This window comes from Meles meles, chromosome 7 (assembly GCF_922984935.1).
Source record: "Meles meles chromosome 7, mMelMel3.1 paternal haplotype, whole genome shotgun sequence".
Taxonomy (NCBI): Eukaryota; Metazoa; Chordata; class Mammalia; order Carnivora; family Mustelidae; genus Meles; species Meles meles.
The window spans coordinates 36,224,115-36,249,022 of record NC_060072.1 but is presented as its reverse complement, the minus strand read 5'-3'; the positions used below and the strand labels follow the sequence as shown (position 1 = coordinate 36,249,022).

At 37.8% G+C, this 24,908-nt stretch overlaps 1 protein-coding gene across 2 annotated transcripts in view; it reads left to right on the top strand.

The window, feature by feature from the left end:
* The window catches only part of TMTC2 (transmembrane O-mannosyltransferase targeting cadherins 2), a 434,663-nt gene that overhangs the window by 312,329 nt on the left and 97,426 nt on the right, over positions 1 to 24,908 (top strand). For both annotated transcript variants that reach the window (XM_046013513.1, XM_046013514.1), the window contains one exon: positions 17,224 to 17,305. In XM_046013513.1, the coding sequence (XP_045869469.1) occupies positions 17,224 to 17,305 (82 nt within the window). The remainder of the gene's footprint in view (positions 1 to 17,223; positions 17,306 to 24,908) is intronic.

Below are 24,908 nucleotides of genomic sequence, written 5' to 3'. Positions count from 1 at the left end.
GAAAATTGGACAGCTGTATAAAGAAGAATGAAACTCGACCATTCTCTTATACCATACACAAAGATAAAACTCAAAATGGATGAAAGACCTCAGTGTGAGATAGGAATCTATCAAAATCCTAGAGGAGGAACATGGGCAATAACCTCTTCAACATCAGCGACAGCAACTTCTTTCAAGGCATGTCTCCAAAGGCAAGGGAAACAAAAGCAAAAATGAACTTTTGAAACTTTGTCAAGATCACTTCTGCACAGCAAAGGAAGCAGTTAGCAAAACAAAGAGGCAACCCATGGAATGGGAGAAGATATTTGCAAATGACACTACACACAAAGGGCTGATATCTAAGATCTATAAAGAACTTCTCAAACTCAACACCCAAAAAATAGAAAATCAAGTCAAAAAATGGGCAGAAGACATGAGCAGACACTTCTCCAAAGAAGACATACAGATGACTAATAGACACATGAAAAAATGTTCAACATCATTAGCCATCAGGGAAATTCAAATCAAAACCACACTGAGATACCACCTTAATACCGGTTCGAATGGCAAAAATTGACAAGGCAAGAAACAACAAATGTTGGAGAGGTTGTGGAGAGGGGAACCCTCTTACACTGTTGGTAGGAATGCAAATTGGTGCAGCCACTTTGGAAAACAATGATGAGGTTCCTCAAAAAATTAAAAATAGAGCTACCCTATGACCCAGAAATTGCACTACTGGGTATTTACCCCAAAGATACTGATGTAGTGAAAAAAAAGGGCCATATGTACTCGAATGTTCATAGCAGCAAAATCCACAATAGCCAAAATGTAGAAAGAGCCAAGATGCCCTTAAACAGATGAATGGATAATGAAGATGGGATCCATATGCACAATGGAATATAACGCAGCCATCAGAAAGATGAGTACCCAACCTTTGCATCAACATGGATGGGACTGGAGGAGATTTTGCTGAGTGAAATAAGTCAAACAGAAGAAGTCAATTAACATAAGTTTCATTTATTTGTGGAACATAAGGAATAGCCTGGAGGCCATTAGGAGAAGGAAGGGAAAAATGAAGAGGAAGAAATCAGAGTGGGAGACTAACCATGAGAGACTATGGACTCCAGGAAACAAACTGAGGATTTTAGAGGGGAGAGGGATGCGGGGATGGGTGAGCCTGGTGGTGGGTATTAAGGAGGGCACAGATTGCATGGAGCACTGGGTGTTACACGCAAAAAAAGTCATGGAACACCACATCAAAAACTAATGATGTACTATATGGTGATTAACATAACACAATTTAAAATAAATAAAGAAAGAAAAGAAAACTAAGTGTGAAGCACGACAGGTTTGAAGAGAATTATATTTTGATTAACTAAAATTTCCTTCCATGAAATACCAGGCATCTGCATATTGAAATATTGAGAGTCAACGATAATTCTACTTTCTTATTATTCTAAGATCAGTAGCAGCTTGAACCATGCCAGCTACTTCAGCCTGGCCTTGCCAAATCATGTCAGGATTTGAGAAGCGAAAATGGACCTTTTGTAACATACATATTTCTGGGTGGGGGGAAAGGTGTTCTTAAACTGTCACTGGTATTTATATGGATTTCCCAATTTTATCAAAAGTGGTTCTAATTTCTTTTTACTGTAACAGTTTTGAGCTTCGGTATTCTGTTTTGTCTTTTCTTCAAATTCTCTGAGCTCAAGGTTGGATTTTGCCTACGACATTCTAAGACATTTCAGAACAAGAGACAATTTGGTTGATAACTGAGTCTTTTGAGTCACCGAGTTCTTCATGTGGGTGTGTTATAAGAATGCTATGTAAAATACTTGAAAAAGAAATCCTCTTTTTCTCTGACTTACCTTTGAACAAATGGATTTAAGTATAAAAGTTCTAGTTAAGAACAGAGCTAAGTTTTTCTTTGAGTGCTTACAATGTGTTGCTGTGCTGTGCTTTTTAAAATATATTTTAGTTCACTTAATCCTTTTAAGATATTGAACAGTAGCTATTGCTGTTCGTATTATAGACATCATGATAGCTAACATATGTTGATCACTTACTGTATACCACATCCTGTTTTAAGAGCTTTACATGATCTGCCTCAGTTACAAACTTCATCAGGAAGTATCGTTCTTATCCCTGCAAGGAACTAAATTTCTGGACACATTAAACAATTTGCTCAAGTAGCCCAGCTATTTAGGGATTATTCTTGAGGGGATCACTCTCAGATCTATGTGATTTCCAAGCTTGTATCCCTCTTTCTTTGTCAGTGCTTCTCTCTCTCTTTTTTTCTTTTTTAAGTAGACTCCATGCCCAATGTGGGGCTTAAACTCATGACCCTATGATCAAGAGTCACATGCTCTACCGACTGACCTCATCAGGTGTCCACGGTAACACATCTATGCTTATTTTTAAATAAAAACTGCTTTAATTGATTACGTGATTTAATAGCTTATATCTTTCCCCAAGTCTTCAGGGTACCATGTTTGTGTTTTCATGGCCTGGAGTCATGTACCCCAAAGTGCTCATGCATTCCATTTCCAGCATTTGGGTAGGTCAGTATGTTTCTTGCAACACCTCCTCTGTATTTATAGCAGTTGTACAAGGAATGATGTCAAGCTGACTACACTGCCATCCTATATACCTTTGCATTGCTTTGCTAAAAATGCTCTCATGATTTGGTGTGTCAGATCAGTCCCTCCTGGATCTCACAGATACACCTGGCAGCTGAGATGTCAAACTTCAGAATGTGATGAAGACAGTTGGGGAGGTTGATGCTTAATGAGTTCTCTGCCGCCTTCATCACCTGTTTTTCCTACCAAAGTCAAGAGGCTCTGAGATGTTGACAGTGATCATTTCGCCTTGAGCCGAACTACTATTAAATTGTCTATCTAGAGGCAAAGAAGTTCAGACATGCTCTTCTCCCATCTCCATGCCACCTCTCTACTCAAATTTTCCTATTAGTGGCCCATATTTTCTTGGGATTTTACATGTTTTTCTCATATGTAAGAAAGAGAGAAAGAAAGAGAATTTTATTTTGCAATAATGCCAAAATCCATGTGTGTGTCAACTAGCACACTGTACTGCTAGGACTTGGGAATGAGCCAGTTCAGCGATATGCTTGTCATGCACATTTATATATACAAACCGTTCTGCTGGTAATGTGCCAGCCTCTGACCATTTGCTGCTTGTGTGTACGTGTGTGTGTTTCCCCCTTCCCACCTAGTTTAAAGGTTCTTGTAATCTTGTATGTTCTACCTCTGGCTCCTTCACACTCTTGGAAGTTAAAGTGAACGAATGTTGTTTATTAAACAATGCTATTTGCATTAGATCTTTTTTGTAAGTCACAGAAAATTATTATTCACAGAAAGTTGCCCAAGATTCACTGGCCTGACAGAAAGTAGGTATTGGCTAAGTTTTGTTGTCAAATAACCTTATTTTATCAAAGAGATGTTTTGAGTTGGTATCAAATGAAGCTTTGTAAGCTGCAGGTCCTTTGAATGGTGGTAAAACAAGGAAAAAATTCTCCATTAGACTGATTTTTGAAATAATTTTCTTAACTTGGATCTTATAAAGAGAACTTTTAAGCCACCAGCACTTGGACTGAGTGGATAGTCAGTTGTCTTGATTTCTGGCCAACTTTTCCTCCATCTGTGAGCCAGCTGAAGTATACCACCTCCTTCTTGAGACCTCCCCTGACTCATGCAGGCAGAATAGATGTCTTGGTTTCTGTTCTCTCCTTATGTACTAAGCATATGTCTAACAAGAGCCCTTTTAAGTATTATCTTGCAATTGGTGAGGGCCTGCTTCCAGAGTCACCATGATATTACTCAGTTTCTAAGACCAGGAGTGGTATCATTTTATCTTCCCCTATCCTGTGCCCGACACAGTGGTAGGCCTGTGGTAGGTACTCTCAAAATACATGATGAGGAAGAGATGGATAGGTGGACCCCGGCTCTGCAGAGATTATCTTCAAGTAGCACCATGATTCCTGTTAATAGACTTCCGGACCAAGGTTATAATGTAATGACACAAAATTTGCAGCCAGAATGTCTCTGTTTGAACCCCAGCTCAGCCAGATGTAGCCATTGTACCTGGGGCCAGGTACTGAACCTCTCTAGGCCTCAGTTTCTTATTTTATAAAACAGATAATGGTACTATCTCCGAGGGAGTATGACAGTCCATGTGAAGCGGTTGGCACAGTGCCTGGCACATAGCGAGCCCTTCTGTCATGTTTCTGTTCTTATTCTAGAACTTATAAAAGCAGAATTGTAATGTGCTGAGACAACAGACTACTTGAAAAATGTGTTTTGGGAAGCAGAGATGAATGGAAACTTAATTATGCCTGACAAATATCCCATGGTCTTGTGCTGTGAAAGGATATCTTTGTTAATGCCTTCTTTGTTAGGAGTGTGTTGGGGAATGGGAGGCCGAGGTCACTGTGAGACCTCATGGATGCTGCGAATGGAGCCTAGAGGTTCCCTCTGGTGGGACAGTGCCGGCTTACAAACGCCCTGGTTTGACTCTTCTAATTTAGGTGAACGCTTGTGAGAGGTTAAGAAAGAATCAGGTTTACTATAGAATTTTTGTCCAAACCAGGAAGGGAGTGATGTATTTTTTACTCTAGAACAGTGGGTATATAGACAGGGTATTTTCAGGCCAACCGGAATTACTTACAAGCATAGTATACACTTCCAATATATATATATCCTGGTTGGTGGAAGAACTTTTCTAGAACATTACACCTTTGATAGGCATCTTTCCCTTGAAAGTACTTTCAAAAGAAGATAAATGGATCGATTATCCAAACTCCGTTTATTTTCATTTGTTAGTACGTAGAATAAGCTACACTTGATTTTTAGTCTCAGCTGCTACCCCCGACCTCAGTGTTAGCTAACTGGCTCTGGGGAAAAGGGCCAATTCCTCTTCCCTCTCATAGACTGAAAAGCAGTGGAAGCAAAAGAGGATGACTGGAATTCAGAATTCAATTTTTCTTTAATCTGAATTTTAAACCAATGATTGAGTCCCGGGATTGAATTTCACTTTTTAAACAGGGAGTTGTAGCCAATAGGGTTTTGTTAACCTAGGTCCTTTGATCAACAAATGAGGAAAATGAAACCTATTCAAATTAGTGGCTTTCCTTGGTTCCACCTTTTTGGTATCAGAACCGGACTAGGATTCACGTTTCTGTTACTGAATCCAGTGTTTTCTTCAGTACCCTGGTTAAGTCATCAAAGAAATTTTGGGTCTAAATAAATCAGACAATTCTCTCTCTCCTTTACTGCTGAAGCTTTCTACAAAAAAAAAGTATAAAATTAGGGAATTATTTACATCTGGCTTTATCCTCTTGTGAGAGCATGTGGCTTTGAGAGCCAGTGGCTCCCTGCCAGTGACAAATGGAGGCACTGAGATTGCCTTCCCATCATTCGCTACCTTTTATGGTGTCGAGGGATTTCTTGCTCTCCTTTGTGACCCAGCTGCAAAGCAGCTGTGGTGGAGGCTCCTGCTTTTCCACTCTCACAAGGCAGCTTTCCCAACCGTCCCCATGGGATTTAAGCTTCTTCAGCAAGTGTGTCAACTCAGCTGTGTGAGCCAAGGCTGTCTGGGGCGGGGGGCTTGGGGGGGGGGGCAAGCAGCAGAGCTGCTTCCCATGCTATTGCTAAAGAGTTTGGGAGGGAGTGATGCAGCCAATGCTCGTGGAACGGGTCGGGTCCTGACACAAACAAGAAGCACTCTCTGCACAAACCAGCCCAGCTGTATTGTTGGACTTGTGAGGAGCTGAGATTCAGGGACTTTCCAGTTGCCCTAATTGCCTAAATGGAGATTAAATCACATTGACCAGTTTATCCATCCTACTCAAGTTTCCTGTTGGAAACCAATTTTTATGAACTTCTGGTGCCATCTTATGGACCTCAGAATGCTGATAAAAGTTGTGATTTCTTTTTTTTCCCCCTCCCTGGTATAATGGAGGTGTTGACAATAGTGACCATAGGGATGACGTTTTGGGTATCATTCCGGCCTCATGATTTCATCAGATTCACCCACTGGAGCCTGTGCCCTTTTATCACAGAAGCAACAATTCCAATGAGAATATGCATTTAATAAATGTGTTTTTAGTGTTTGCCTTTCCGAGACATTTTAACATTTTTACGCATTCATGACCACCTACTATGCATCTGGCCCTTGGCTGAGTGTTGATGGAACAATTCTCCTGAAGTGGTTCACAATTAGAAAAGAGGATAACAAATGATAATTAGAGTGTTTATGTTAAGTGTCACTACAGAAGCAGAGATCAAGTCCTTGTTAGAGCACCCAGGAAGAAATGACTTGGGTAAGAATTCTGGGCAGGTTTAATTTGGCCAAGGCCATGATTGGAAAATTATCCAAGACTTCCAAAAATTGATTGGGGTTATTTTCCCTACTAATTTTCAATTAAACTAAGGAGGAAAAAAAAACAAAACAAAACTTGGGCATTAATTTTTATGTCTGGTTGTGACTTAATGTTTTGATTTCTATGTTCTTTTTTAGAACACCCCATGTGTCTCATCCCCTTCCACTGACATTGTTGCTTCCCCTCTCCTTTACAGCCAGACATACCGACAGCGCTGTCTACACTTGCATTATCCATGTCCCCATCCCCACCCCTCAAACTTTACCCCACCTCCTTTTGGCTTCAGGATTTATTATTCCATAAAAACATACCTTACTGAGGTTACCAGTAATCTCTGTGTCATTAAATCCAGTAGATGATTTTTAGCATTTGACATAATTGACTATTTCTATTTTCCTGAAATACTATTTTACTCTACCTCCAGCCTTTTGATTCAGCCTTATTAACAAACTGCATTCGTGGCATCTCATATGTTCCAAAGGTACCTCGATCTTTACAATTTTCAAAACTAGTCTTACTTCCTTTCCCTCGTCTTCTTCCTCCATTATTTATATGCTTTTTTCTTTTTTTTTTTTTCCCGTCGATTTCACAGTCAGGATCCTAGAGGTCATTTTGTTACCTCCATCCCCTCATCATACCCTCTCCCTTTGCTATCCGTTGGGTAGTTTTTATCTGTAGTTTCTAAATATCCCTCATGTCTGTCCAGTATTCTTTATCTCCATGAGCAACCCCATCACTGTTTTTTTAAAAACCTCAACTAATCTGCCCCCATGCCTTCTGATCCTATTCCAACCCATTAGCCATGCTGCCCTCAGAGTGATAGTAACAGACCAGATAATGACAGCTTGCTGCTTAGAACCCATAAGCCAGGTGTGCTTTACTGTCCTTGCATTTTCAAATGGCCCATCCTTTCTCTGTCTCCCTCTGGGCTCTATACAGTGAGTTTGTGTTCCTGCCCCAGAGAGTTTACCTTTGCTGTGTCTCAGCTTAGAATACTTTTTCTCCCCTTCAACTCGTTAATCATACACACCTTTCAGATTTTTAAAGCAAGCAGCAGTTCCCTTTAAAAACTTTTCCTTCCAGGTACTCAGCTTGGTTGGATCAGCTGTTCTAACTGAAATTCCATAGCCCTTATTTTTGGCAGAGGTTATATCTTTATTCACCATTTTCATCCTGGTGCATAACACAATGATAGGTACATGATAGGTACCCAATAAATATTTGTTGAATTAAGAAACCCAGTGACTAAATTTAAGGAATTGCTAAAAGTTCGTTATTTTAATAAAAAACAGATATTTTTCTGTTTGTGATTTAAAGATAAGTTATATGCATTACTCTTAACATCTAAAAATAACCAATTTTTATCATATGATCTCCCTGATATGAGGAATTTGAGAGGCAGTGTGGGAGCTTTGGGGGGTAGGGAAGGAAAAAAATGAAACAAGATGGGATCAGGTGGGAGACAAACCATAAGGGACTCTTTTTTTTTTTTTTTTTTTAAGATTTTATTTATTTATTTGTCAGAGAGAGTGAGCACAGGCAGAAAGAGTGGCAGGCAGAGGCAGAGGGGAGAAGCAGGCTCCCCGCCCAGCAAGGAGCCCCATGTGGGACTCGATCCTAGGACGCCGGGATCATGACTGAGCCGAAGGCAGCTGCTTAACCAACTGAGCCACCCAGGCTTCCCCCATAAGGAGCTCTTAATCTCACAAAACAAACTGATGGTTGCTGGGGGGTTGGGGGCCAAAGATAGGGTGGCTGGATTATGGACATTGGGAAGGGTATGCACTGTGGTGAGTGCTGTGAAGTGTGTAAGCCTGACGACTCACAGACCTGTAACCCTGGGGCAAATAATACATTATATGTTAATAAAATAATAATAAAATAGTCAATATTAATATTTTAAAGTGATTGACATAATTTATTTTGTTTAAGATTTATTTATTTGAGACAAAGAGGAGGGGGCAGAGGTAAAGGGAGAGAATTCCAGACAGACTCTCCACTGAGTGTGGACCCAATGCAGGGCTCCATCTCACAACCATGAGATCACAACCTGAGCCAAAACCAAGAGTCAGATGCTTAACTGACTATGCCACCCAGGTGCCCCCAAAAATGACTGGCATAGTTTTATTAAAGTAAAATTTTATTAAAGTAAAATGTTTAGTAAGGTAAAATATTACAGGACATTTATCTGTAGTGTAATTATAAATTTGATTCAAACAAAATTTTTTACTTTACCACCACTTCATCAGACATTTTAATAAAATATCTGAATATTATTCTTATAAACTATTATGGATGGAGAAGAATTATGGTAATATGTTGATTTTAACTTGACATTGAGCATAGTATAACAAGGCAGTGTAACAAGCCAAGCAATTTGTCCAGATGGAGCTTGGGATGTGGATGTATCCTATCAAATTAATTATCTCCCACTGAAATGTTATTACAGTATGTGTGGATGACCTCTTTAAGCTTGAAGGGAAAATGTACAAGTGAACAGATGTAGAAAGGAAATGAACACTTGTAGTATAACAGGAAATCTGAAGCTAAACACCTTCAGTTATATAATATTTTAGAAATTAGCGGTTTGTATTTACACCCTAAAATTAACTTTTTTTTTCAAAGATTTTATTTATTTATTTGACAGATATCACAAGTAGGCAAAGAGGCAGGCGGGGCGGGGGTGGGGTAGGGGTGGGGGAACAGGCTCCCTGCAGAGCAGAGAGCCTGATGCAGGGGTTGATCCCAGTACCCTGGGATCATGACCTGAACCAAAGGCAGAGGCTTTAACCCACTGAGCCACCCAGGTGCCCCTAAAATCTAACTTTTTTACTCATAATGTCAAAGCAGTGTAGAAAGCAACATATAATTTAGAATTTTTGAATTATTATTTTAAATATTTATGAAAGGCAAGTTAAAGTTATTGTAAGATATGTATTTTCTCTGTTATTGAAAACATTATAATATAAAAACTCTTTTTGTTTTGTTTTTCTTTTTTTTTCTCCCCTCCCTTCTTGGCATTCTTGCAAGTTTTCTCTTTTTACTTTCTTTTTTTTTTTTTTTTTAAAGATTTTATCCGTTTATTTGACAGACAGAGATCACAGAGGGCAGAGAGGCAGGCAGAGAGAGAGGGAGAAGCAGGCTCCCCACTGAGCAGAAAGCCCGATGTGGGGCTTGATCCCAGCACCCTGGGATCATGACCTGAGCTGAAGGCAGAGGCTTTAACCCACTGAGCCACCCAGGTGCCCCTCCTTTTACTTTCTTATAAAGCAAGGTACCAGGTATCTACTGTTCTTTCTCCCTGCCAGTGCTTGGTCTGTGGCCTCCTATCTAGAGAACTAAATTAGTTCTCCATACTCTCTGGCCCTAACATCTTAATCAAATGGAACTTGATTACTCCACTGTGTGTTTACCTTCCTACCAACACTTAACTCTTTCCCATTTGAATAAGTGAACCTGCCTTCACCTAGATGCCACAAGCCACAGATGTCGACTTATCTTTGATTCCTGTTTTCATGTTCTACCTGTATCCAATTCATCAACCATCTATCTTCCAGTGATTCCAAATTAAATTGTTTCTTATCACCTCAATAGGGAAAGACTATTTTAGTGGTATGGAGATGAAATATTTCATCACTAAAGTTACCACTGTCCTATCCTTCTACTTTGCCTATAATTCAAGTTAGCGTTGGTTGATAATATATAATAACTAGAGGGGAATGAGAATTAAATGGTTTGATATAAATCATCTTGGTTTGTAAAAATTAGTTGAATTATTAGGCTTTTTTAAATGATTTTTTTTTTTGGTCTTTTGAGAAGGAAACACCTTTATTTCCTCAAGGCACTTCATACATAAACACGGTGATGTTAAAATAGACTATCAAATAATGCCCTTTCCATTGGTAAGTGGTGGTCTTTACAAATTAATTTTTCAAGAGTATAGTTTTAGTTGCTTGTTCTTCCTTTTGCACTCATTAAACCACAATCCATGTTTAAACAACACATTTACCAAGCTATAGTTAAGATTTTGGACCTGTTGTATGGCTGCTTCCCTTTCTTATGTGTTGTCCCTGCAGACAGACACTTGTGTGTGAAATGAAGATGTGAATTTCGTTGGTTGTGAAAAATGACCACCATTCATAATTGTCAGACATGCTCCAAGAGTAAATGCTAACATGTCCAGAAGTAGCCTGTGGGTACACAACTGCAGAAGGCTACTATATTAAACTTAGCAGCCTCTAAATAAGGACCAGGGACACTGAGGGGAAATTGTCTAGTTATCCTAATTGGGACTCCAACCAACACTGAAGACACAGGTAGTCCCTGATTACAGTATAAATATTTGGTTGCAAATTAGACTTGTCCTGAGGAACTGTTTTTATGGTTTTATAGACAATAGTTCATGTTAAGTTTTCAGATGTAAAGTGGAGAAATTACTACTTTGTTCACAGCTCTGCACTTGACTGAAAACATGTGAGCATGTGAACTAAATAACTAAGGAGTAACTATAAGCTGTTAAGTTCTATAAAAACAAAAGTGATAGCCTAATTCTTTTATGACTGGTTTTATTTACACAATACTTGGATGACTGTTGAAGGACAGGTAAAGTCTTATGGGAGCAATTTAGTTCATAAGATTAATACACTAATTACATTCATGTATAAATATATAAATTTAAGAAATATATACATAAGTTGATATATTTATATAATTTATATATGTAAATATATTTTATATATGTAAATATATTTTTATATATATATCAAATGCAATGCAATAATGTCAAATCTTGGTGTTTTCTGGTGTCATTCAGTAAATTCTGAGCTATAGGATTAAGACACTTTATAGGGGGTGGTTGATATAATGGCTTATTTATTACTAAAACGTATATACAAAATTTGTGGTATGGTTTACTTTTTCAACTATAACAATTCAGGCTAAAGCCCAATAGGGTACTTCTCTCTTTTTTAAAGATTTTATTTATTCATTTGAGAAAGAGCGAGAGAGAGAGAGAGTAGGAGTGGGGTGAGGGGCAGAGGGAGAAGCAGACTCCCTGCTCAGCAGGGAGCCCTATGTGGGGCTCGATCCCAGGATCCTGAGATCATGACCTGAGTCGAAGGTAGACTTAACTGACTGAGTCACCCAGGCATCCCCAGTGTAACTCTCTCTCATACTTAGTATTCCTGAGTGCTCTAAGTGAGAGTTAAGAATATTTGTGGGAGTGTATGTATTTTTGGATAAAAATATTTATGTATGGGGCACTGGGTAGCTCAGGAGAATCAGTGTCCATTCTTGGTTTGGGCTCAGGTCATGATCTCAGGGTTGTGGGATCGAGCCCCATGTTGGGCTCTGCACTGGACACGGAGCCTTCTCTCTTTCCCTGTCCCTCTGCCCCCCCCAATAATATATATAAATAAATAAATGAAAAAATATGTATTTGTATATTTTGTAGTGGGGAGCAGTGTTACTCAGGCATCAGAGAGGTGCTGCTTGCCTTGTACACCCATGTGGGTAGGCACCAGTTTCTGAACAGTGATGGTAGCATCCAGTGTAATTAGGAAACAAAATAAGCTGAAAGTGACTCCCACACCGTGGAACAGGCTTTATAAGCTTTACTCACTATTTACCTAACATGTGTAGGTTTGCTTGCTGCCAGTCAGGAGAGGGAGGACCTGACAAGACCTAGTCCTATGGATGATTTTTCCATGAATTTAAATAATGCTATCTTGTGTCTACGTTTTTAATCTCAGTATCGTGTTACAAGTAATATACTAATGTAAATATAATATAGGGACATGGATACTCGCAAAGCCCTAATCCCTGGGTATGGATGCCGCCCTTGCCCAGGGAAATGTCGGTTCTCTCTTCTCATTCTGCTCACTCTCCTGATCCTACAGCCGCTGCTCCCAGAGCGCACTGTGCTGCTCACAGTCAAATTGTTTAATTTTCCATACTGACACTATACTCACTGCACAGTGTCTGATCTAGGACTATGCCAAGAATTTCTCTAGCTGTTTTATGTCCTTGACTTCTTAATCATCTGCATTGTCAACTGCTCCTTTTTCCGGGATACTGTGTTTTTGCTGTTTTTTTTTTTTTTTTTAAAGATTATTTACTTATTTGATAGAGAGAGATCACAAGTAGATAGAGAGGCAGGCAGAGAGAGAGAGAGGGAAGCAGGCTCCCTGCCGAGCAGAGAGCCCGATGCGGGACTCGATCCCAGGACCCCGAGATCATGACCTGAGCCGAAGGCAGCGGCCCAACCCACTGAGCCACCCAGGCGCCCCGGTTTTTGCTGTTTTAACTGACTTGTGTGTGGGTACACTGAATGGTCATGTACAAACTCTAAATACTTACCTAGAATTACAATTTTGTACAAATTAAATATCTGCTCTCTAAGCACTTTATATATGAAGGGACTTGGTCTAGTATCTTAGAGTTCAAGTCATATAATTAGCATGTTAGTAAGGACTCTTAAAAGTAATCATATCATCACAATTAAGAGAAAAAGGAAATTATTAGCAGTTGCACCCATCACAGAAAGCCTTATAGAAAATTGAGTGTTTAGTTAAGGCTTGAGGCAAAAAATGCAAATGAACAAGTGAAATAATGAGCAACATTACAGACTGGAAGAAATAACTAAGGGAAGACATAGGAGCTATGGATAAGGCAGATGAGGAAATTGGCCTGATAAGATAGGGGGATTTATCCAGGAAGATTTGAGCTAGATTGATGAAGATTTTGAAAATTAAATTGATTATTAAACAGAACATGTGGAAACTGGGAGCTATTAAAATATTTCTGAGCAAGAGCATAACCTAAAAACAGTTTCACTTAAGAAATTAATTAATATGATGAAATAAAGTTTATTAGGTCAGGACGTCTAAAATCTGTATCCTTCTAAAGGCAAAATGAGTAGGCTTTGACTTACGGCAGGGTGAAATGTCAGGAATGAGAAGCATTTTATAGAAAAATTGTGAAACTTAGTTTCTAGGAACACCTGGGTGGCTCAGTCCATTAAGTGTCTGCCTTCAGGTCAGGTCATGATCCCAGGGTCCTGGGATACTGTCCCACATCGGGCTCCCTGCTCAACAGGGAGCCTGCTTCTTCCTCTGTCTGCTGCTTGTGCTCTCGCTCTTTCTGACAAATAAATAAAATCTTTTTAAAAATTTTTACTTTCTACCATGACATGAAATTTGGAAAAAGATTTTTAAATTTTGGTAAGTAAAAACCAAATAGTGGCACTGAAGTTGGAAGGAAGGATTCTTTTGAAAAGATAAAAGGAAAAAATATCAAAGAATGTCCAAGTTTTGTATGATAAATCCGAAGCTGGTTATTTCCATACAACTTGTGATTTTTTTTAAGCAATCCTCCAAATTGGTATTTATTATGTTTACATTCCCAAATGAGGAAAAATAGACTCAAATGTGTTCCTAAAGATACTCCAAGTCACTCTCACTATTAAATAAGTAGATTCAGCAAGATTCAAACACAGACTTGTTGTCTCTGGGCCAGTTCTTTCAATGAGAATTGGAGAAATTGTTTGCCCACAGTGCTCTGTAACTAATTCCCCTGCTTATTGGGTTATGTGTTCGTTATGTGTTTCTTGCAACTAAGGACTCAAGGCCAAGCACGCTGTGTTGTTCACAGTTCCATCCCTGCTACTTAGAGCTATACAGGGGAAAGAGTAGGCCTTCAGTAAATAATTTTTAACCAACAAAAACAAAGGAACAGGCACATAAACAAGTCACAGAGATGGTGGTAGAAACTGAGCCTCCCAACTCACATTTCCCTTATTTGTCACAGCTGACCACAGTGCCTTTTACTTGGTTTTCTGAACCACCCCACATGCTCAGACATCAGCCAGTATATGAAATGAGTAATGGTGCTACATGCAAGGAGTTTGTACAACTAGTAAGTACTCCATGATGCTTGCTTGTAGAAAATGCTGACAAAACCTAAAAGCACCAAGAAAAACCTGCTGAGAAATTACTTTTTCTTCTCTACTTCCTTAACTACCATCCTTCTAAAAATAGTTACAGTTGAAAGAATAAATTGGATTAAGCATAGTATTAATCTCCCAGGTGCCATCTTTCTTCCTAAGACACAGTAATATATGTATGTGGGGGGTTTATGCATGTGGTTGACTTGATTTCTTATATTCTTGTGTGAGGATTTGATTTTCCTCCTCATTATTTGGCACTTGACTAAATAAATAGTGATCCAAGCAGAAAGATAGGCTTTTGCATGATGGTTTTGTACTCCCCTCCACCCCAAGAAAGATTGTTCTGGCCTTTGATGTGTTTATTTGACATCTAGGAGATGTTGGGACTCATTGCTTTTAATAATTTGGTCCACTGAGCAACCAGAGAGCACTGTCCTTTGAGATCTGGTGCATATTTTTAGTGCTACATACTATTGTTTTGCCAATGGACTACACACAAGCATTTTATAACCCCGTTTACTGTGACATTGATAAATGAGCCAGTTTCTTCTCTATCCTGAAAAACTTAAGTGGAAGAAGGTTCACAACCCTTTGTATCTTTGCACATAACATTTGTACAGACTTTACAAGGGTAGTTTTCATTTTGTATCTTTAATTATCTTCTGTGAGTTCTTTGTACATCATTTTCTAATGGTGATTTAAAGGCTGACCACATGTTTCTGAGACTGTGTAGATAACAAAAAATACTCTTTGACATTCAGAATTCTGTGTTCTATTGCATACTATATGTGTGTATATGTAATAGTTAACATGTATTATAAACCTAGATTACTGTAATAACTACTTTTTAAGTTTGTCTCAGGTAATCTACTGATCTTATGAAATAGATTTGATTGTTATGTTCTTTTTAAAGTTAATACACTTTATTTTTAGAGCAGTGTTAGATTTATAAAAAAGAATTGAGGGGCACCTGGATGGCTCAGTCAGTTGGGCATCAGTCTCTTGATTGCAGCTCAGGTTATGATCTCGGGGTCATAGGGTCACTCTCTGTCGTTGGTGTAGAGTCTGCTTGGAATTATCTCTCTCCCTCTCCCTCTGCCTTTACCGCCCAGTCTCACTCCCCCCTGCAAATAAATAAATAAAATGTTGTTTTAAAAAATTGAGCCGCAATTTCCCAAATACTCCCTTACCCTCCTATGAGCCTACACAGTTTTCCTATCATTATCAACCTGCATTAGTGTTGTCTATGAGTTTTGACAAATATATAATGACATGTTTCCATTATTTCTATATTCTACAGAAGAGTTTCACTGCCCTAGAAATTCCCTGTGCTCTACCTATCTTCAATTATGTAATAGAGAACGCTACAGCTACAAGATGATATAATTTTCTAAGGGTCACATGGCTATACCAATGGGGAAGCTGTTCTGCCTGCCTAGAGCCTATGAGCCAAACTTACACATTACTCTGCCTGATTTAGTACAGTTATTTAATTATTTTATGGAATCCTAACTTTGTAAGATTCTTGCTAAGTCTTACTAACTTCACGAAAGTATGATATGTGTGGGGAATATTTTGCCTGTACTTTCCTTTCTTTCCTTTGAAGTTAAAATGTTATGAGAAATACGGCAGGGAATTAAAATTTTAATCATTGGGTGTTTTGCAAGACTTGTGAGTTAAAGAGAAGTTACTTGACTGGAGTAGAATTAGTAAAATGGAAGAAGAAATGAAGATGTCGGTTGTGTGCCGTCTGCTGTAGACGGTAGAAACTATATGTAGGCTGGGTCCTACTGGGGAGAGTAATGGTGAGTAAAGGATGTAGGGACAGTGAATTTTTTAAATGACCTTTGCAAGATTTATTTCTGTAGCAGTGGTTTAAAAAAATGTCTGAAGAAAGAAAAACATTGCCTGAAGTTGCTGTGGTAGATAGTGTATAAGTTAGAAGGAGCAAGGAGATCAGATGAGTTCTCTTCACTCTAGACCATGACTTCTGGAGATGTCCCCCACCCAGTGCCTTGCTGCCACTCAGACCGCAGAACTCTTCATTCCAGCCTTACAGGGCAAGGCAGGCTTGCCCCAGGAAAGTTCTTGGGACTCTTCTCCTGTCTCAAGCCACCCCTTTGTGTTACTCTGTAGGCTGTTTCAGTTCAGAAGCTATAACACGGTAAAGAGCATACAGTTTTAGGATCTACCAGGAATCATATTATTTCATGAAAAGTCAGTCTATTGCCTACAAGTCTTTCCCCCTGCTTGTTGCTTATTTTCTTCTGGGGATGATGGTAACATTTACTTAAAATTAAAACTATAGCTAGGAAGAAGCCCTACCTTTAGATTAAATCCTGGTTTAGGAGTATTTTAGTCATGAAAGATAAGCAGTAGTTGTGTGAGATTCAACAAACTGTGACCTACTTCTTCATATGGAAAGCTAGCCATTAGGACAAAATCATCTCAAAAGCCAAAATGCTCCAAATTCTTTACCAGGAAGATGAAATGAAGAGGAAACAAAAGGAAGGGAAATAATAAAATAGAAAATGAAAATGATGTTTCCCACCATTCCTTAAAACTATCTCATCCTTTTGGTTTTTGTGAAATCCTTTTTTTTTTTTTTTTCTTTTTTTCTCTTGCTTTCCTGGCCTCTTCTCTGATCTCTTTGATGAACTCACTCTCACTGTCTTTTCTTCTAATCTTGGTGTTTCCCAGGATTCTGACTTCAGTCTTGTCTCTCGGCATACTCTCCTTGACCATCCTTGTTTAGATTAAAAATTAAAACAAAAAAACAACACTCTTGTATGTGTGTCATGATTGCTAAGTAGGCGTGAGTCTACTTACTTCATTTGGGCCCAGGAGGTAAACGGTCCTTCACAATCTACTGTTGAATCATCCATTTTCTCTGTTTTTTAAGGGTCGTAAGAGTGAGGCTGAAAAATTCTTCTTGAAGGCTATTGAGCTGGATCCCACGAAAGGAAACTGTTACATGCATTATGGTGAGTGGTTGATAGTTTTTTCCACATCCCCCACATTTACTGTTAATGTTGGTATGAGATTTAGGATTTGCCGGCAAAGAGCATTTTGAGAGGGCATGGGCTTCGTTGCTCCAGATTTCGCCCCATGCTGTAGTCTTAGCTTCTCAGCAGTCACGTTATCCAGGGCTATGCATTATATTTTCCATTAGTAATTTTCCATTAGTAATTTTCATAGGACTTCAGTGGGGAGAGGCATTTTCATAGTTGTCTCTTTCAAGTCCAGTGTGAAGTGTAAATAAGGGCTCATCAGAAAAGCATCCTGCTCCTTGCCTGATGCCTGGTATGGAGCCAGAATATTAGCTCTCTTATATTTGTAAATGATAATGTATTGTTCACTGATCTATCATTTTGAAATTTTGGTGGTTTGCATTTTGACGACAAGTTCTAGCTTTGTGGAAAATAGAAATGTACCCAGGCCTCTAGATACCTGAGACTGGGGTCAAGGATAAACCATAGTGTAAAAGATGTCTTTCTCATTCAGCTTGGCCTTGGCCTTAATCAGCCCAGAATTAACTTACATAACAATTCTGTCACACTCCACTCTGTCATTAGTAGTGAGTCATGTGGTAAGCGAGGTGAAGTATATAGCTGGTTTGGTGTTGGGTAAGAGTACTTATTCTTACCAGATTTGTAGTTGGCATGACTTTCAAGGAACCAAAAAGCATTTAATTTTCCTGACCCTCAAGGTGGGGGTGGGGGGATGATTTTTTGACTGCTCTTGGCTTTGATGTGTTATTATCAAGTAGTAAACTGAAAGATAGATGGTGGTTAAATCTTGAAGGAATAAAGCTAATATCCTTCTTAAAGTTATTCTTTCTAACACTTTACAGTTGGTAAAACGAAATTCAGTGAGAGGCTGTCAGTGTGGAAAATGGAAAAAGTAAAATGGAAGATGCACTTTACCAACCACAAGTCCATTTGTTTATTTACATTTTGGATATATGTTTATAAAACTCGGGTCATGATGCTTTATCTTTCCAGCATAACGCAGCCTATAATTTCACATGGGCTGTTGCATAACTAGTCCAGATTTTGTTTCACGATGCAGTGTTATTGCATGTTGGGTTGGCAGTCAACTAATTTAAGTTTGCTGCAGAATTTATTTTATTTTTACAGGATTTCTCATATGAACTATTTTAAATTAGATTTTCTCATGCATACTATTTTGGGCACCCCTACTGTGCATTAAAGTAGGTCCATGATTATTTTCCCTGAGTGCTTCTTATTGCATCTTTTGAAGAAGAATTTTTTTCCCCGATCTTGCCTTCTATGCTTCCTTTACCTTAAACTAGTTCCACTTAATAATCCCCTAATCTTTTTCCCATAATTTTATTATATGCTTTAGGTTTTTCATAGTCGATTCCTTTACAGTTCCTTATTGGTTCATTGGAATTGGAAAAGGAAAAAAGCACTGTTGTGTTCATTTTAAGAGTTTGCCTCCTTATTATTCTGAATTATCTGTCTTTACCCACTTCTGTTTTATTATTTTTTTCTATGACATCATCCTCCTGATTTTTTTTCCCCCAGTGTTGGCATTAGTGAGAAATTTTTGGATTTAGTTTTAACAGAAAGTGTAACAAAACCTTTATTGTAAAGGTTATTTGAAAATAGTGATAATGCGCATTCCTTAACTGTATCTGTAAAAACGGACTCTTCTTAGCACTCCTGGATTATTTTAAAGTTTCTAGCATATATACACTTTTAAAAAATACGTGTATTTTTAATGGGAGGAATGAGTACATAGTGTCCTATAATTTTATGAAATAGTTTCAATACTTTCTCCCATTCTGGAATAGGAAATGACAAAGACTCAGGATGAAGCATCAAGAAGTGATAGTTAAGACAAAATAACCTACAAATGGACAGGAAGCCCGTAACTGAGTGCTTGATATTCCTGTCTGACTGCGCTTATTTTCTAAAAAATGTACATTTAATTTGGGAGAAATCTACTTCAAATGACTAAATTTTAGAACTGGAAGGTTCCTTAAAATGCTCTGGTATAATCCCTCTCTTATACAAATAAAGCCTAAAGACCAAAGCCTAGAGAAATGAAATTGGCATGCCCAAGTTAGTTAAAAGTAACTAACCTTTGGGTCTCTTGATAGCTGCTATTGACTTTTCTTCTCTAATATATGTTCCATTTCTCTCACAACATGGGGAGATACAAGCAGATACGCAGGTAGGTAAGTAGGTATTTTCAATTAGTGGGTCCTTCTATGCAGTTTTAGAATGTCAAATGCATATAATTATAACTCAGCTTAAAAAGTTTAGGGAAGGACTTTTATTCACTTTAATGTGTATACAACGTGTCTGATGGTGTGAGGTACCATTCTATTTTCAGAAAGTGAGTAGTGCTGTGTATGAAATAAATAGTGTGATGTCATTTTAAGAAGGTGATGTGGGAGAAGTGGGGTGCTTCTTGACAGCAAATCACCAAGGAGAACATCTGTGAAAAGGTAATGTTTGAAATCTGTACATGTGAACTAGCTATTTGAAGAGCCAGGTAAGAGCATTTCAGATTGAAGAAACAAAGTTCAAAGGCCAAAGGCAAGAACAAGCTTGTGTTCACACAGAGAAGGAAAGCCAATATGACTGGATCATATTGAACCAGATTGGAAAGTGGGAGGAGATGAGACTGCAGAGAAAGCAGAGCAGAGCCTGTGGGGTTTTATCGACCAAGCTAAGGAGTTTGCATTTTCTTCCTAGGGCAAAGGAGGGGACCATGTGGAGAAGACAGGATTAGGGAAAGGTCTAAGGGAACTCTTGCAATGTTTTAGTCAAGAGAAAATAGATTAGACTTGGGAATGATTGTGGAAATGTAAATATTTTGTTGAAAGAATACACTTATCTTCTCTAGAAATATCTAAGATAATTGAGAATGGAGAGACCCTGATTTCCATTTTTACACATCAATATCTAGCATATTGTCCTATACACAGTAATGTGCAATAAATGTTGGTTGAGCTCAGTTAGAGATGTTCTCCATTTTAGACTTGAATGTAGTTTCCAAAATAAACCAAAAGGTTGTTCCATTAGCATTTTTATTACTTCTTGTCCAAGGAGATACCTAATATGATTCCTATCAGTTCTCCATCAACTTACTGGTTATGGATATTTTTAGGATACTTATACCCACAATTGAATGAATAATAATACTTCCTCAGCTTAAAAAAATTATTTATTTAAATAAAATATACATGTTGTTTTGCTATCTTTTTTTTTTTCGAATACTTTTGCAAATGCCCATGAAAATGTCAATGTGGGAGAGTTTTGTTCTATTGGAAATTCACTCTCCTGTATGTTGATGTGCTTTTGATTTGCTTGTTAATAATACACATGACTTTGAAAATGCCATCCATTTGGGTCTAGACAAAGGAATTAATTATAGAATTTATATTGACTGCAATGATCATTAGAAGGCAGTATTTAAAAGTACTCATATTTGGGATGCCTGGGTGGCTCAGTAGTCGTTTAAGCATCTGCCTTCAGCTCAATCTTGGGATCGAGTCCCACATCTGGCTCCCTGCTTCTCCCTCTGCCCCTCACTGTGCTCATATGCTCTCTCGCTCTCTCTCTCTCTGACAAAAAAATAATTAAAATATTTTTTAAAAATTACTCTCAGTTACTTGTATTTTTAATCTACCAGTTTTAGGTTTTTGAGAAAGGGCTGAGTACAAGATTGTCTTGTTTTCTTCAGGATGGCATGCAACAAAGAAAGCTACATAGGTTTATAAAACTGGTTCAATATGTTTGTTAAATGTAGGGCTTTCTGGTACCTGTAATCTCTGGTATTAAGATTCCTTATCTGTAAAATGTGAAAGAGTTGATGTGAGCTTTCAAAATGTTTTTCTATACTAAGATTTCATGTTGTTGTTAATATATACTCAATTTCTCACTGATCATCAAAACTGTTAAAGAATATGTAGAAAACAGGTTTCACACTATGGTATCAGTAATAGTATAATGTTACATTCATGTGTCATCAAGCTTACAGTGTATCCCATGCCCATATGGAACAAATCATATGAAATTTTTATGGAATTTGGTTTATAAATTTCAAAGATGAGAATTTGGTGCCTTTATGTGTCATGTGGGTCTGTACTTCAAGGGATTCTCCATGGTTTTCCCAGTGGCTCCAGTGGAAAGCTTCTGCCAAAAGAATAAAAGTCAAGACAAGAAGTCACTCTCTTTTATTTTTCTTTTTGAAGAATTAGTAGGAAAACTATTTTATTAAACAGAATAATTCTATTACAATTTTTTCTTTATGTGCATAGTAGTAAATTTTATGTAGATTGAAACAGCTTAAGTTAATGTGCATTTGTTATAAGACACCTACTGTGTATAAATCTGGGTAGATGGGAATTCATTAGTTATTAAGGACAAAAGCAAAAAAGGGAAAAGGAAGCAGATTGTGATAAATGCTCTTGAGAAGTACACTTTTGTGTAGACCTTGGGTGGTTTTTTCTTCTCCTATCAACCTCTAACGTATGTTTTTAAGAGTTAAGCCCTTAGTCTCATTTTCTTTATTACAGTTACACTCTGTGGGTGAAGTTGTTCATTCCAGGGGTTCAGCTGTATAGTGATGAGTCCTGAACCTCTTTGTCCAACTCAGTATTTATCATGCTGGATGTAGGGAGACAACAGGGAACAAGACAAGCTCCAGTAGAGCTGCCAAACTGGTGAGGGAGGCCACATTGTAAAAATGATCATTTAATTATAATTACAGTTGCTTTTATGAAGAAATATAAAGGGGCCTTGATTTGGGGGGTTGGGGAGCAGGAGAACTATGCCTGATGAACTTACACATAAACTATATTTGAATAAATAGTAGGAGATCACCAGAAAGAATTATAAATACGAGGGGATACACTGAAGAGCAATAAAGCAGAGAAAGTGCTTGATGCAGAAGGCACAGCATATGTCTGGAGGATAGTTCAAGGGCAGAATTAGGACCATAGCTGGAAACTCTGAGAAGATAGTTCTGGCTCCATGGGAGGAACATTACAATTTATGAGAGCCACCAGCTTATAAAATAAATGCCCATTGAAGATTTTTCAACTGTGGGTTTATAAGGATGCTAGAAGGAATTCAAGCATTGGTAATGGAAGAGGGCTGATCTGGGCAACCATGAAATCATTTCTAATGTAAGGGAACAGTCATTTTGTCGTCCTTTCTCTTGAACCTACAGAGAAGTGTAGAATTTTTAAAATTATAATTATCTAGATTATTATTTGGCTCTACTTCTCAATTTTAGAAACCTGAAAATGTGTTACTACATTTATCCTGATCTTTTTCAATCATTATGTAATTCCTGTGAGGTAGGACTAGATCTCAACTCCATTTGACTGAAATAATGGAAGTTCAGAATTTCCACGTGATTCTCTGGGTCAGAAATTTTCAACATTCATAGTGGGAAAAGAACTTGGAAAGTCCAACTCTTCCAACTTCTAAGTCCAGTACTTTCAATTATTAATATTATAGTCTGTTTGTCTTCAGGATGCTCTTAAACTTCATTTTATTTTTTTTATTTTTTTTATTTTTTGCTTATTTATTTGACAGAGACATCACAAGTAGGCAGAGAGGCAGGCAGAGAGAGAGAGGAGGAAGCAGGCTCCCCGCCGAGCAGAGAGCCCAATGTGGGACTCGATCCCAGGACCCTGAGATCATGACCCGAGCTGAAGGCAGAGGCCCAACCCACTGAGCCACCCAGGCGTCCCAAACTTCATTTTAAAATGTAGGCCCTGGGGCGCCTGGGTGGCACAGTCAGTTAAACCACTGACTCTTGGTTTCGCCTCAGGTCCTGATCTCAAGGCTGTGAGATCAAGCCCTGCACCAGGCTCCACACTCAGCACAGAGTCAGCTTGAGATTCTTTCTTCCTCTCTCTCTGCCCCTCCCACACATTGTTGTGAGATCAAGCCCTGCACCAGGCTCCACACTCAGCACAGAGTCAGCTTGAGATTCTTTCTTCCTCTCTCTCTGCCCCTCCCACACATTGTCTCACTTTCTGTCCCTCTCAAATAAATAACAAAATAATGCTTAAAAAAAAAAAAATAGGTCTGGGAGGAAATTGTTAAAATGTTGTATTTGATATTTTTCTAGTGAACACTGAAAGGGGGAGTTAAAAATATGTGAGAGGTCGAATTGGTAAGAAGTCTGTAGTTATTTTTATTATTGTAATTAAAGCTATTCAGAAGATGGCAACGAACTGGGGTTGATTGTGTTGTAGCATTCTATATTTTAATCACTTCATAAACTCCAAGAGTAATTTTTAAAAATTAAATAATGAACTAAGTAATGGCATTGCCTTCATTTAAAATACATTTTTGAAAATACATTTTTGTTAGCTTTTCCAAAATTTCATTGAGATGCAATTATGTTTAATGCTTAAGACCAAAATATTTTATTAAAATATCAGTATTTGTGTCCCTTTATTGCTCCAAGAAGAGCACAGACAGTTCACAGATACATAATTAGAACATGATATTTCTAAATGTCATTTCAAACTATTTCATTTCTTACCTGTGATTTTTTATTTTTAAATTTGCTATTACAATGTGTCTAATAGGTTAATATTATTTAATCTTTTTAATCTTCATAACTGTGTGCATTTTAAGTGCAATATGTTTGCAAGCCTTTTAGAATTAAAACTTCATCATGAATAGAAAGGGAAAACCAGGAAAGGGAATCTTTAAGCTTATAAGCAAAGAATAAAGGAAAAATTAAAGGATTAATGTATTTCTGAAAGAAATACAGTTAAAGGACAAAGAGTTAAATGATAGGAAATAATTTCCATAAAATCACAAGATAAAACATCCATCTACTTAAGACATGAGAAGCTGTAAAACTACAAGGAAAACAGAACATAAAAACCAAGGGATATGAACGAGTAATTCCCCAAAGAGGAAATATAACAGATTTTAAAAGATAAGTAAATACAGAATTTCATTAGAAATAAAGAGATTCACATTCAAATAACAACATATTCCCTTAAGTACTCTAGCATTTATTCTCAATAATTCTCATGAAAACATATGTTAAAATATTTTTCTTCTATGTTTAAGATTATCAACAAAAGCCTGTAATTGGAGCACAGCATTACTATTTGTTAGAGGCAAAAATGGAAAAGCATCTAAATACTTGAAAAAGAAAAATTATTAAATACATTAGTATTATTTCTATTTGATGAAATATTTAAAATCCTAAGTTAAATTTATAAAGAACATATAATAACAGAGTCAGCTGCCTATGTTATTGTACATGAAGAATGATTAAATTTTACAAAATAACTACAACGTCAGGAAAGCAACACAAGGGGCATCTGGGTGACTCAGTTAAACATCCAACTCTTGATTTTCATTCGGTCATGATCTCAGCGTCATGAGATCAAGCCCAATGTCAGGCTCTGTGCTGGTTGTAGAGCCTGCTTGGGATTCTCTCTCTCCCTCTGCCCCTTCCAACTCCACACACAGACTCTCTCAGGAAAGAAGAAGAAGAAGAAAGAAAAGAAAATCAAACAAGATATGTTAATAGTTGTTCTAGGTTTTTGGACTCTGGCAGCCTTTT